Source organism: Carlito syrichta, unplaced genomic scaffold (genome assembly GCF_000164805.1).
Source record: "Carlito syrichta isolate Samal-C Ts95f unplaced genomic scaffold, Tarsius_syrichta-2.0.1 Scaffold147193, whole genome shotgun sequence".
In the NCBI taxonomy this organism is placed as follows: Eukaryota; Metazoa; Chordata; class Mammalia; order Primates; family Tarsiidae; genus Carlito; species Carlito syrichta.
This window is the reverse complement of record NW_007091289.1, coordinates 125,832-141,558: the sequence shown is the minus strand read 5'-3', so window position 1 is coordinate 141,558 and position 15,727 is coordinate 125,832. Positions and strand designations below refer to the sequence as shown.

The window sequence follows — 15,727 nt, the reverse complement described above, 5'->3', positions numbered from 1 at the left end:
GTTCTATTGTGAGCTTCTGGCAAAGCAAGCGGGCAGCACCTGTTGTTAGCTGTAAGCTTTAGGAAACACAAGTTTGATTTTTTTAATTATAAAGGAGGAAATAAACTATCTGGTTTTCTGATAACCTATTAGGTACATCTTCAGACTGAATTTTTTTTAAGAGCCAAAATCTGTTATCTTTGTTCCTGAATTTAGTACTAATTCTGCAGGGTAAACAAAATATCAAAGTCTAAATTAATGTTAAAAGAGATAAAAACAAGTACAATATGACTTAGTAATATACATACACACATACATGGTGTGTATATATATATATATATAATATATATATACACACACAAGATATTATATATGTATATATACACATATAATATATATATTATATATATACATATATATATACATATATAATATACATATATTCCTGAGGTCGCCATAGTTTGAGTACCTAATGCTTGAACTTCTTTTTGTGCCTAATATATCTGTAAAACATGAAATACTTCCACTAATTAAAAAAAGATTAAAAATTTAAAAGTGGCTAAATAAAGGAGCATGTTAGCAGTTATTCAACAACCACCTCTCTGAACAAAATGTATACATATGTGTATGTACATAGAAATATATGTAAAGTAAACATATATATGTTTTACTATCATTTGAATAATACAGTGCAAGTGTGACACACAATTAAGAAATAATAACATCTACTGTAAAGTCAGTTGATTCTCACAGAGGCTTTAGATACCTTTTACTGAACCCTAATATCCTTAGCTAATCTTTGTTTGTAATTCAACTGCAACTTGACAACTGCAGTTGCGCCCAATCCACCAACTCTGTTTCCAGTAAAAATTTATTTTCATTAAATCTGATATGTGATATAATCTTAAGCTATTTCTCACCCTCCTACAAATTATATTCATTTTTGAAAATCTTTTCAGTATCAGTATTAAATGAAGTCTTGGTTTGTAACATTTACTAGTTTGTGTGGTTCAACACCCTGTGGGTGATTTCAGCCTAACAATATGACATTGCTGCATTAGGATTTGAGAAAAAATGTACAGCAATTCCCCAGGATACAGTATTTTCAACATACAAATACAATAGATATAAAAAGCCTAAAGGTCATAGAATATAGTAAAATGTACTAACATAATTTGGAAGTCTTAAATTTTAAATATTTATTATTTGCAGTATAATTATTTTAATTATAATTTTATATAATACAATTTTTTAAAGAATGACTGTGTTTAAACAACTTGCTTACAAAATTCCTCAGCTCTCATGAGCTTCTACAAGCCAACTCCAGCACACTCTTGACTAGATACATCAGAGATTTTCAATTGAAGATGAAGGAAAATGGGAAGAATATAATTTTTAGGACACTACCACAGACTCCACAGAGTTCTAACTGAATGTCAATTTAATTTAGGTTTTTATTTAGACTTAGCACTACATTAGTGATACTCCACCTCAGTGACTGCACATTAGAATTATTTGCTGAGCTTCAAAAAACCTTACGGCCCATCAAGAGTAGAACAAAAAGATAAAATGTGAAATATTAACACAATAGAATAATTTACTATAGAGCAATGAGAATAAGCAAACTACAATTATATATAACAACTTGGATGAATCTCATAAATCTAATATTGAACTAAAGACGCCAGGCAGGAAATAATTCTCATTCTCTCTCTCTCTCTCTCTCTCTCTCTCTCTCTCTCTCTCTCTCTCATATATGTATGAGGGGAGGACCCCAAAAAACCTGAAATTATGTTTTTCGGAGCAGGCCCCTCATAGTACACTCAGAAATTGTTCCTCCAGATCAAATGGTCAGCTGATATGGAACAAGTTACACAAAAAATGGCAAGAGCACTAAAAGGCACCAAAATTAATGCATTCGAAAACTGTTTTGAGCAGTGGGAAAAAAAATCTCAATAGGTGTATTGCATCAAATGGAGAATACTTTGAAGGTGACTGAAGTTTAAACATGTAAGAATAAAAACACAATTTCTAATAAATTCTGGTATTTGGGGGGTTCTCCTTCATATGTAGCTTCTTGAGTTTATTTCTTTAGCTATAGAAGGGAGATGATAATTATTTCTCTGCCCACTAGTAAGCTCAGATGAAACACTACACATAAAATGCCCTATAAACTACATATTGCTAGGTATAAAATATAACCGATCAAATATTAAAGAATAGTCTTTACTTTCCCTTTAGGGCTGGGCATTTCATAATTATAAATTTATTTTCAACAAGAGTAAATACATCTTTCTCAGAATAAGTATCTATTTTGAGAAAAATGACCTAATTCCAAAGAACGTACAAATGACAAAATTCTTCATGGACTCAGAGTTTAAGGAGAAAGAGGAGGTGTTGCTTGCAGAATTAGTCAGAGTGAAAATAGCATTTGAATTTGTCTGTGAAAGCTTGGATTTGCCTTTAAAAGAAAAAAATTAATCTAAGGAAGGACAATGGAAAGGAACACACTGATATGAGAAGAGATTTGGGAATGAAAAAAAGTGCTAAGATCTTACTAGTGGTATAGTCTGACTTGAATGAAGGATACATGAAGGACAGTAAGGGAAGGCATGGCTCATGACACAGGTATAACTGAATTAATTGGAGAAATTCCAATATTTGTCGAAGGAAATTGAATTTGAATGCTTGATTAGACTATTTGAACTTTATAGGAAATAGGATCTGTGAAGGTCTTGAAACAGAGTAATGAAAAAATCAGCTGTGCTTTATGAAGGTTTCTCTGCACAGAAATCTGTGTCAATAAGCTATGTCTTAGAAAGGACATAGAAGATGCTTTGAAATAGAAAGAACCCTTGGGAAGCTACTACAAAATCTTAGGGGAGAGGTAATGGTGGATTAACTTGGATGGTGACATCAGAATTGGAAAGGAATAAACAAATTCATCTTAAGATAAAATACAGTCCAAGGTTTAAATATTTAGATTATTTGTAACACAATTTCAAATGTATCTACTGCCCAAAATAATAGTGAAATAGCATTGGCTGTTTGTTGTTGTTGTTGTTGTTGTTGTTGAGTTAGAGTCTCACTCCATCACCCAGGCTGGAGTACAGTGGCACACTCATGGCCACCCCTGGCTAATTTTTGATTTATTGTAGAGACGAGGTCTTACCAAGTTGCCTGGGCTGGTCTCGAACCTGAGGGTTCAGGCAATCCACTCCCCTCCGCCTCCTAAAGTGCTGGGATTATAGACTGATCCATGGAAACTGGCCAGCTGTTTCTTAAATGTGCTACTCCCTGAACAATTCACATTCTAGTTTATACCTGCCTAGGTCAAGTGTTTCTAAGCAAACTATATTAGTTTGAAAAATAAGGGCTAGCTTTGTGCATTCTGCACAAACTGAGATTTTTTTAAATAAAAAATTTTAAAAGCCTATCTAAGACAAAGTAATACATGAGGGAGGACCCAAAATATCCGGAATTTATTTATTAAAAATTGTATATTTATGCTTACATGTTTAAACTTCAGTCACCTTCAAAGTAGTCTCCATTTGATGCAATACACTTCTTGAGACTTTTTTCCCCACTGCTCAAAACAATTTTTGAATGCATTAATTTTGATGCCTTTTAATGCCTTCACCATTTTTTGTTACACCTGTTCTTTTTTTTTTTTTCAATCAGGGAATCAAAAAAAAAAAAGTCGCTCCAGGCAAGATCTGGAAAATAGGATGGGTGGGACACAGGAATTCATGTCATTTTTTTGGTCAAAAACTGCTGAACACACAGTGCACTGTGGGCAGGTGTGATCGTAAATCACCCATTATGAAAAGGGCAAACATGTTGAAAGGAAAAAAAAAAAGAACTCACTGAAGTACAATGCAGCCTCACACCACAACTAGTTGGTAAACTGATGCAAATGGGTTGCTAGAACGCTTACCTAGCAGGCGAAATCTATACTACAAGGGGGCCACCTCCAAATAATTTCATTTTTTAAATTAAAATATTTATACTTAAAAATAGATATTATTAATAATAATAAGTTGCTACAAGTGTTTGGAAATGTTGATTTGCATCTAATTGGTCCTGGCAGCTTAATTTGAGAAGTCAATCATTTGTTCATTTATTTTTTAAATACTTATTGAGGGCTTACAATGTGTCAAGCACTGTACTAGGCTTGAGAGATGCAGCCACATATATGACTGACAGTATTTTTACCTATATAGAGTTTAGATCCCACAGAAAATGGATCTGTAAGAAAAGTATAAGTCAGTTAATTTTAGATAGTGACAAGGTCATTAAATGCAGTAAAAAAGTTGATGAGAGTGACTAAGACTAATGATAGGACAAGATGCTACCTACTCAGACAAGGTCTTAAGGGAAGGTCATTCTGTGAATGCTACTGCTCTGAGGTGGGTGAATAGGAAAAAGTCAGTTACTGAAAAATTTGAAGAGTATTTCAGGCAACGGAACAGCAAGTGCAAAGTCCTGAGAAGCGAACGATCTTGGTATTTCTAGGAGCATAAGAAAAAAGTGTCGCTCTTATGCTGCGAGCAAAGGGAGTTCAATACAAGTTGAAGTGAAGGAGGTAGATGGAAACCAGATTATTTAATAACTTGATGACATGATAAGGAGTTTGATTTTAAGCCTCTGGAAAGTTTTAAATAGGAGAAGAGAAATTCTATCAATCTTCCCCTATTATTTCCGACTTGTGGCAGAGTTATTTATGGGTACCCTTAAGGTGAAAACATGACCTGGTGTTATCACCTCCATAGAAAACTTGATTCTCTCCTTCAAAGTCACCATGGTTGTAGACACTTTTTTTCACATTCCCTTCTACTAAGAGCCTAAATTTCCCATAGAATGTCAGTCTGCATACCAATCATTTCCTGCCAGTGCTGACGAAACAGAATTTTTTTTTCTACATTGTTATCTATACTAATAAACTATTTTATTTAGGATTTAAGAATCAATTACTTTAGAAGAAGGTCTGATAATCATACAACCACCTTTATCAGTAGGTATTGCATGAAAATGGTGTTTTCAGCATTTCTAAATTGGGTCATTTCTATTAGAAATTGCAAAGATGCCACTTGGCTTAAAAATATAGCCTAGTGTTCCATTCCTAAAGGTGCTATTATGTTAACAATAAATCTGAACAAGACCATAGGTAGAGTGTGGGTTGTGATGTACTCAATATTCATCACACTCTGACCCAAAGAAATATCCATTATGTGCTTCTGGGATCTTTGCACAAAGCAGGTTTATTACAACTGCCAATTTTCAGAGATTTGCTGTGTGATACATGGTTTTGTTGTTTTTTTTTTTTTAAGAAATCTTGGTTACAGTGAATATTTCCATTCTTGTGGCTTTCTCTCTCAGATACTTCATTTGTTCTGCTTCTCAATTCAATAAAAGACTGTGTTTGAAATAGAGTAAAATTCAAGCAATAATAAATACTTTCTAATGTCTCTGATGAAGGGTACCTTATTGTGAGTATTTAGAGGGAGGTAAGATTTTTCTCCCAGATTCACTCTCAGTCTATTCTATTTTTAAAATAGTAAGCTTTGTAAAAATGCTAACAAAAACATTTTTTTTTCCTTTATTGATATCAGCCCTAAAAACAACTTCATTCACATGTTAAGAATTAATTATTTTGGGAGAAGTTTTGAAAACAACATAACCACATTTGGCAGTAGACATTACCTGAAAGTGGTGGCAGGAAAGACCTTCCACTCTTATTCCTCAAGAGTAATGAATACCATAGGAGAGGCCAACTCATTAGACCCTGATGGCATAATACAATAGTTAGAATGCCTAAAGGAGTGCTTTGATTCTGCTCTGCCAATAAATATGACTAGCTGTATGTACTTCTTTGAATTGTTCAGTTTCTTCCTGACAGAACCACGTCTCAGGCTAAATATCCAGTACTTCTTCAGGACTAACCAAATAGATGTCCAGTCCATAATTTTTTAAAAAATGTACAACAGTGCTTAACTCATAGCAAAACAAGCAAATCCAAAATACAGACAAGTAAACCACTTATTTTTACCAAGTATTATCATCTAAATGATAGTTTTTAAAAGTTCACTTGGTTCATAAATATATATATAAGTGGCAGATATTTGTAAGATGGTATAAATACTGAATGTCAAGAAAATTGCTTTCCTTATAACTAGTGATGTTTGCTAGTACATAGTATGTCTATAATAGTAATTAGTATGTCTGTAATAGTTGCCTTTAACTCTCACTGATACTATTTTTAAGAACTATAAGCTTCTATTAGTCTTGAGATTTAAAACTGCTATTTCTAACTCTGGATAACTCATAACAGGCAAAACACATGATTCCGCTAATTATTATTCTGCTAATTGTTTAACATTTTTAAAAAATTGTTAACTTTTAAAAATTTTATTTTAAAGATGTGGGATACAATTCAGGATTAGGCATAAAAGTGGTCATAATGCAGATAAAGTTTGGGCCTCCATTTGGTCCCCTCTTCGCCTGGTTTGAGATCAGGTGCCCTCATTGTTGTTGCAGTCCCCTCCATCTCCTGGCAGTATCCTGTTACTGTCAATTTGTCAAAATTTTAAAGACTGACACTTGAATTTTAAAATCTGTCTAAAATTTTTCAAGTTTTATACAAAAACATAGCAAGGTGAAAAATTTAAAGAAAAAATTCCAGTACATTTTGAACCTGTTTTTTTTTTTTAACTAAAGGAAGTTCTAGTAATTAATCATATCAGTAAATCTTGGGTTTGTTGTAAATATAATATTCTAATATCAACAAAATCTGATCCTGTATGGTTTTCTGTGTTATGCTCATCCTTTTTCCATCACATTGCTTAGCAGTTATTTGAAAATAAAATATTTATTTATAGATACTGCTTTCACATTTCCTTCAAAGAAAAAAATTACACTTACAGCTAAATCTTTAATTTATTAATTAGATTATCCAAATTATCTCATTAACATATTTTTGTTTTATAGTTCAAGAAATGTAGATGGTTCAGTAAACCGGGGCTAAAAGTAAATTTTCTGAGTCTATATTAAATCTCTGGGTATAGAAATTATTTTCTTTCCAGGAAAAATTGTGCCTTTTTACATTTTTTTATTAGCTTTGTTTCTCATTCTCAGTAGTGACTAGACATTTATCCCAGCAGAGTTCTATACCTAACTTAACCTCAGCACCATCAAAATTTACATAAAAATAATTTTCTAATCTGTGTTAGTCAAGATTCTTTCTATCACACGGGCAGAATCTCAATTGAAATTGGCCTAAAGGGAGAAAAGAGCATCTCATTGGTTTGTATTACTTAATGATCCAAAAGCAGAGTCAAGAAATTGTATCTTTCTTCCCTCAGATTATCTGACATCTGTGTTCATTTCATTTTCAGGCAAACTCTCCCCTTGCAGTGACTCCTGGTATGTCTTCACCCTAACTAGAGCATTACATAGGGAATATCTCTCTACTATTTTACTATAGCAAAAGTTCAAGGATTTGATCAAATAAAATACATTCTGAACCAATCAGTATGATGAGGGGCGATGAAATATGCTGATTAACTGACCCATGAGACCAAAACAGTCTCACTCAAACCACAAAGACTAGCAGCAAAGAATGGCTTCCAACAAAAGCTGAATTTTTTTTTATTAAAGGGAATAGAAATGTATTGAGGGGTGACAAAAACAGTAGATGCCCTCTTCCATATTAGACAACTTTTCCATGTCATATGCTCACTAATATGTTAACTCCAATAGTGACTTATACTTTATTGGAATTACTGATTTACTTGTTGATTTCCCTGTTTTGACTGTAAGACTCAAGAGGGCAAGGATCATGGGATTCTAATTGTTGAAGGTCAATACTTAGCTTAGTGCGTGGCACATCATATTTACTAGTATATATCTATATCTATTAAATTGAATTATTTTATTCATTTGGCAAACATTTAGAATGCATTTACTTGGTGATAGAGAAACAGTAGTTCATAAAACAGGTGAAAATTCTGCCTTCACAGAGCTTATATGCAAATAGGGCATGGTTTGAAAATTTTAAATGTTGTTAGAATTCAATATTTAAAATTTTGTGATCATAATCTCATAGCACAAGGACAATAGTAAAGAAATGAACCAGACTAACAGATTTCCAGAGGATAATATGTGACTAAATTTATTCTATCATATGATAATATAAATAGGACTAACAACATTAAATTTTAGTCAGTAATTAATGTATTTAACAAATATTTACTGAATTCCGCCAAGTGCCAGGAAGATATAGTCTCTAGCATTTGGAAGTTTAGTGCACAGTGAGGGAGAAATATAGTACATTAGTTTCTTATGACTTCTGTAAAAGTTACCACAAATTTTGTGGCTAAATACAACACATATTTATTTTCTTACAGTTCCAGAGGTTAAAAGTTCAAAATGGGACTCATAGCGTTGAAAACAAAGTAATGCTTCCTCTATGTAGCTCCAGGGAAGAATCTGTTTCCTTGCCTTTCTCAGGTTCTGGAGCTTCATTCCTCGCATTCCTTGGCTCTTGGTCCCATCCTCCATCTTTAAGGCAAGCAGTGTAGCATCTTAAAATCATTCTCTGCTCTGTCACATTTCCTTCTCCTCTGTGTCAAATCTTACTCTGCTTCCCTCACATAAAACTACTTGGAATTGCCCATTCAGATAGCCAACATAATGTCCCCATCTCAAGACCTTTAACTTAATCACATCTGCAAAATCCATTTTACCATATTATGTAGCACTCACAGTTTCCAGGTATTAGGACCTAGATATGTTTAGGGACCATGATTTATCTTACCATATATATTAATGAAACAGTTTTTTTTTTTGAGTTGGAATCTCACTCTGTTGCCCAGACTGGAGTGCAGTGGCACGCTCCTGGCCACTGCAACCTCAACCTGCTGGGTTCCAGCGATCCTTCCACCTCAGCCTTTCAAGTAGCTGGAACTATAGACGGGCACTACCGGGGCCGGCTAATTTCTGATTTATTGTAGAAACAAGGTCTCACTAAGTTGCCCAGGCTGGCCTTGAACCCACAGGCTCAGGCAATCCACTCTCTTCCGCCTCCCAAAGTCCTGGAATTATAGGCTGAGCCACTGAGCCCGGTCAATGAATCAATTTTAAAAGAATGTAATTAATAATTAAATGGGTTTTGGTTTTCTTCTAGTATTCGAACAATGCTAAAACAGAATAATTACATTTTAAATACTCAAAACTAAAAAATGTCTCAGAATCAACAATATATACCTAGAGGGATTAAGTTTCATTGTAAAGGCTTAAGAGGCCAATGACTGTAGTGAAAGTGCCAGAAGTTGAAGAGCTACCAAAAAAAAGAGAGAGAGAGAGAGAGAGAGAAGAATCTGGTGGTAAAAATTTGAGTATTAGAGTATAGGGAGACTTAAAATATCAGAAGTTTAAAGATATTGTAATGGTAAAATAGGAAAGTAAAGCAAGTAACTGAAAAATTTGGTGGTCTTTTAGAAAGAATAAAAAATTGGGGGGAAAACAATATATAACTATGCATAGAATTAGAACTCTATAAACTAAAATAGTATCTGCAAGTAGGGAAACATATTATGAAATCTCTAACAAAACAAACAGATTTAGAGCAATGCTCTCTTGTGTATATTATTATCAGCATTTTCACCTCTGAGGTAAGGTTTGGCCTATATTACCTTATTTAAGTAGATATGGCTTTAAAAAAAATAAATCCAGTCTGTTCTTTCACAATGAAATTGCACACCAAGAATATATGATTATTTCTCTCTTTAGAATAAAGCAAAAGGACATGTTGAATCACATCCAATTTGGATAAATAAAAGTTAATAAAAGAGTTGGAGTATTTCTCAGATTTGATATGTGTTCTGAGAATAATAATGTATTTTAATTTAACACGAAAGGTCTTTTAGCGATCCTATGCTAATTCAATATACATATTTAAAGGGCAAAATGTTAATGTTGATTTTTAACAGAAAGATGAAACTTAGGGGTAGGAATAGAATTCTTATTCACACATGAATGATTTGGGGGCACCTTGATGATTATGTTCTGTCTTTTCTTATTCTATTACAAAAAAAAAAAAAACATTATTATTTAACCCCAAATCTTTATTACAGAGTGTTAGAAGTGACACAAATCAAAACAATATAATCATTTTAAATAAATACAACAGTAGTTCTTCTATCTGCTGGATTCACTAGTAATAAAAATACATGTATTTGTATGGTTTTCTAATTTTTCTGGTTGATTTCTGAATATTTAGGCATTCACACTGCTCTTAGGATTAGCATCTATTTCTATTTCTTGGGATTGCTATTAAATATGTCTTTTACAATTACTGTACTTCTGCTTTATAAATCGTTATATTTGTTTTTGTTTCCCTTTAATATATTACTGCTTTAGTATGAATATATAAGACTTCAACCAAATAGTTAGGGGAAAGGAGCTTGGTATGGGAGAAGAAAGGCTTCTCTGACAATCAGATGACTTAATCAATGTCCATGCTCTGTGACAACTCAGGGAGGCTAATACAGGGAAAATGTAGTTCTTAAAAATGTATCAAATGCTATTTTTAAACAGAAACTAACATTATTACATTCTTGACAGTTAAGTTTGACTATTAAGCTAGAAGATTAAGACAATTAAGAACTCTATGATCTTAACAGATTGTGGTGAATTATTTACAAAAATGAAAACTTTGCAGCTCTTCTATAATGAGATGGACTATAATTCCACATTCCTTGACTATGACCTGGTTTGCAATTGTCAAAAGAAAGCCATAGAAATGACACCGTGGTAGTTCCAAGCCATGGTGACATCAAGAGGCATTGTATTCTTTTGACTTATCTTGGAACTTGGAGCAGCCACTATGTGAAACAGCCCAGAATCATGAAGGATGGTATTTAGACCACAGCCAGGATAGCTCGGTTGTATCAGTTGGGAATGTTCTAGTTCTAGACTAGTCATTTCTCAGATGACTCAGTTGACCACAGATGTAGCACACACAGCCAGAACCAAAAGATTACCCAGCTGAGCCCATCCAAAATAGCCAACCCATAGACTTGTCAACTGAATACTTGGTTATTTGTTATCTTAGTGCACACATATTTGGAGTGCTTTGTTATAATGCAAATGTTAACTGATATACAGACAATATATTTAAGCTGAATAAAAGAACATACTCTGGTTTATTCTTTTAAAAGATGATTGAAATAAAAAGAAAACAGTTCTAAGGTTAAGTTTAATGTTAACACTATATATCACTTTTTCTTCTATGTTAACATAGCTTTATTTTTGTGCCATATCAAATTCTAAATTATTAATTTTAAGCTTTTATACTTCACTACAAAGAAAATTTTTAAAATTCTTCATTGCTTATTGGTGATTAAAATTATTTAATTATTTTTTACTATAAAAATGTCATATTTGACAATTTACAAATGTAATAAGGTTAGTTTCTGTTTAAAAATAGCAATAGATAGCTGGGCATGGTGGCGTGTGCCTGTAGCCTCCAGCTACTTGGAAGGCAGAGGCAGGAGGATCACCTGAGCTCAGCAGGTTGAGGTTGTGATGACCATGAGCGTGCTCCTGCACTTCAGCCTGGGTGACAGAGTGACACTCCAATTCCAAAAAAAAAGCATTAGATACATTTTAAGAATTAAGCTTTCCCTGTGTGACCCATAGGGGTTACCTTCAACACTTTATTACTTAGTCATTCAAATAACATATGTATTGTGCATTATTAAAATTTCTTCACCTCTAGAAAGCTATACAATATCAATATATTTATTAATCAAATCTCATAATAATAGAACACTTTACCTGCACAAGAGTTTATGAGTGGCAGCAGAATTACCAGTTTCCATAGCAACCTCATTTCCACTTTCTAAGGTCAAAAATTTCTCCCATACAATCAGCAGAAAAAGAAGTCTGTCTTCCAGTAAGTATCTCAAGAGTCTGAAATAAACAAAATGATCGTGAAATGACAAACATACAAACATGAATATTTTAATATATATATTAATTGTTACATGTTGTTTCAATGTAATATTAAAATGTTATTATCCAAATTAAAGCAACTTAAATGGCTACATTTTACATATACATATGCTTTGCCAAGTTTTAGCAATTTCAACTCTTATTTACTTAATTTCAATTCATATTTCTAATATGCATGTCATTTGCTACTATATTTCCTATAGTTGTTAATAGGCTGGTGAACAATTCTCATAATACTATAAGAAAGGGATTGATAGTATTGGGAAACTGCCAGGGGAGAGGGCATGGGACTGGTAGTTGAGGGAAACTGCCCGGGGGGTGGTGGGCGCACCTCATCAACAAGGGTACCTGCATAATGAACATTTGTATACCTAATCCTGAATTGTACTATACATCTTTAAAATAAAGACAAAAAATATATATATAGCTGTTAACAGGTTGGAATGGAATTCAATCTTATTCTGTGTGGAGTAAAATTTTCATTAGTTGAATTTTAAGTTCAATTGTTTCTGATATGTTAAGGAAGATTTAAAAAATTAAACATTTTAAGCCATCTCCCACAATCTGCTGTTGGCTTGTATTTTTTTTAATCATTAAGATTAGGATACAATACTTCTGTATCATATATATATAGAGAGAGAGAGAAAGCTATTTTTTAGTTTGTGTGGATTTTCAGTTTTTATCAATATTATTGTGAATATACTCATTAGGAAGCATTATCTTTCCTAATGTTACTATAACTAAAATTAATATTGTGTTACAAAATTTCTGCAAGAAATCAATTTCTGGCAGTGTTATCTTTCAGCTATGAGACATGTTTTTCCTAAGGGGTTACATCATAATTCTCTATAATTTATTTTGACATTAAAGCTATGCAATGATAAATGAAATTAGGATAAGGTGTTAGTTTGGCCTTTATTCCAAAAAGGAAATCTAATAAGAGGCTCATAAAAACTCATAAACTAGCCGGGCTTGGTGGCTCAGCCTGTAATCCCACGCTTTTGGGAGGCTGAGGTGAGTGGATTGCCTGAGGCCGCGGGTTCAAAACCCGCCTGGCCAACTTGGCGAGACCTCATCTCTACAATAAATCAAAAAAATTAGCCGGGCGTGGTAGCACGCACCTGTGGTTCCAGCTACTTGGAAGGCTGAGGCGAAAGGATCGCCAGAGCCCAGCAGGTTGAGGCTGCGGTGACCGGGAGTGGTCAATGCACTCCAGTCTGGGCGACAGAGTGAGACTCCAACTAAAAAAAAAAAAATTCATAAACTCATGAAAACTTAGAATAAGCTTAGAATAAATTAATCTAGGTTATGCTTAATAAAATTATTATATATTACATGATAAATTCTTTGGAAACTACAATTTAGTAGAAATATATTTTCTTGCAACCTTAAATACCTTTTGGAAGTATATGGACTTTAAGATGATAGTAAATAATATAAATTTGATCATTTTCTGGTGTATTTTTTAATTTAAAAAATCTTTCATTTCTCTCATGAGTTACTTCAACTTAAACCAAAAACATTGATCCATTTAACTTTTAATAAAAATTAATCTAAATGCTTTCAAAATTTAATCAAAGAACAAAAATCACAGGAAAAATAAAAAACATTCAAGTCAATATAAAAATTGAAGTGAAAATGTCCTTTCACAAATTTTCTTGTATCTTATATCATCTTTCCATTCCCTTTGATAACACAGATTTAAGCCTTTATCTCCTTGCACTTAAATTAAACCATATATTAATTTATTCATATATCATTTCTTAACAAATATTTATTTATTTTTGTATATGTGTTTCCATTCTCTGCTAGACATCAGGCACTTAGATGTTTTAGTGGTGAGTCTAAAATTCTTCATTCCTACCATTGAGGTAATTGCTGTTTTGTGAGAGTGACATTTAATGAAGCAGCAAAACAAAAACAAAAAACAACAGAAAACTCTTATACATATACATAGGTAAATAATTTTGTGTGGTAAATATGACATTATTTTAAAGAAAAAATATGAGATCTATGAGAGCTACAGCGTGGTATTTTCTCGGGTAGTATTTTTGAGTTGAAGCTTGAAATATGAGTAGCTCTCTGCCAGGCAAAGAGTGTGTGTGTACTTGAAAGCAGAGCTGCAGGGATTAAGATACACAGGAAGGAGGGATGAGACTAGTGCTCTAAGTATAAGGGAGTGAGTATACATGCCTTTAAGGCAAGGCTGAGTTTGCATGTTCAAAGACCTGAAAAAGGTCCAGATTGATATTCAGAAGGACAGTGGCATGAGACAAGATTGAAGACAGAAAAAGGGGCTGAAATATGTAAGACCTATAGGTCACGTTAATGATTATGGGTGTTGCGTCTTCAAATTATATTTTGAGGATTTTAGGCAGGACAGAATCAAGATTTAATTTACATCTCTGTTGCGGTGGAGAATGAAAAGGATGGAGTAAAAGTAGAATTATACAGGGGAATTAAAGGCTACTTTTGTAGTTCAAGAAAGGGATGATGAAGGTTTTGACTAGAGTAGTAGCTTTGAAGACAAAGAAATTGGATCTCTCATTCGTCTTCCTGCCTCATATCTCTTGTCCTTTCTCCCATTTGAATACTACTTCAAAATGTCCTTTCTAATGCAAAGTTTTTGTTCAATTATGCCAGTATTCTAAAAGCTTTAATCATTTTCCATTGGAAAAAGCATGCAAAGTCCTTGGAATGGGATTTAAGACCATATACAATGAATTTCTAACCTTCCTTTTCTAATCAGATTACTTACTAAATACTTCTACTCTAGTGACAAAGAGCTACTCCCTATTCATTTTGCACATGCATCATATCATTATCTCTAAAAGGTGCTATTTGATTTGTACAGAATTACCCCTTAGAGTCTAAAACTGTGTAATGGTAGCATGATCGTATATCTCTGTTTTCACTGGACAGTTTCTGTGTACCCAATCGTCATGCCAGAATTACTAATAGACTCCTTTCCCCAAAAATGACTGTTTACAAGATGTTATATAGACCACTTAAGATGTTTATTCTTTTTTTCAACCCAACAATTCTGTCCACTTCTTATGATAGAAGCTCTGTGACTTTAAGGAACCACTTCCCTGTACACACTCCATCCACATATTTAGAGTGAGGTTGCCTCTTCCTCCTAGCTCCAGGGATGAGACTATAACCAGGGCAATGTCAATCAGTAATCTATTTCCTTGACTACAATGTTTTATAAGTAAAGGGATGAGCATACGATTTTACTGAAATCAAATTCAGTCAAAACCAGGACCTTTGTTATATTATTAGGACACTAGTATAGTCTTTTCATTAAGTTATCAAGATATAAATCTGTTGATCTGGTATATTTCACAAGTGTTATATTTTATCCATTTTAAACTCAGGACTAAAAACATTCAGTTCTCCTTCATGAACAGTTAGCTCCACCTCAACTGCTTTACTTATTAGCCTTTAACAATCCTGGGTTGTAATACATGCATACTCAACTGCCAGAGGCTCCTCAAATATTTGACACTAAGGAACAACCTTTTTTTTCCTTGGCCTATAGAATTATTCAAAAATATTCAACCTGCAGGAGGCCTGCAAAACCTAGCTAACACTATCCCATTTCCCATACATAAGCTGCCTTCAGCAGTTCCAGCTTTTGACTCATCTGTTCTTGGGCACACTTCCCTGTGTGACCTTTCTCTCATTTGGAAGAAACAGAGTTCTGCTTTTCCTAGATTTGAGTGTCATT

At 33.4% G+C, this 15,727-nt stretch overlaps 1 protein-coding gene across 6 annotated transcripts in view; it reads right to left on the bottom strand.

The window, feature by feature from the left end:
* Window positions 1–15,727, bottom strand: part of LOC103251849 (contactin-6) — a 321,692-nt gene that overhangs the window by 247,144 nt on the left and 58,821 nt on the right. For 5 of the 6 annotated variants that reach the window (XM_008050467.2, XM_021708771.1, XM_008050468.2 and 2 more), the window contains one exon: window positions 11,818–11,952. The exons of the other annotated variant lie outside the window; for it this stretch is intronic. In XM_008050467.2, the coding sequence (XP_008048658.1) occupies window positions 11,818–11,872 (55 nt within the window). In that variant the 5' untranslated portion in view covers window positions 11,873–11,952. The remainder of the gene's footprint in view (window positions 1–11,817; window positions 11,953–15,727) is intronic. 6 annotated transcript variants of the gene reach the window in all.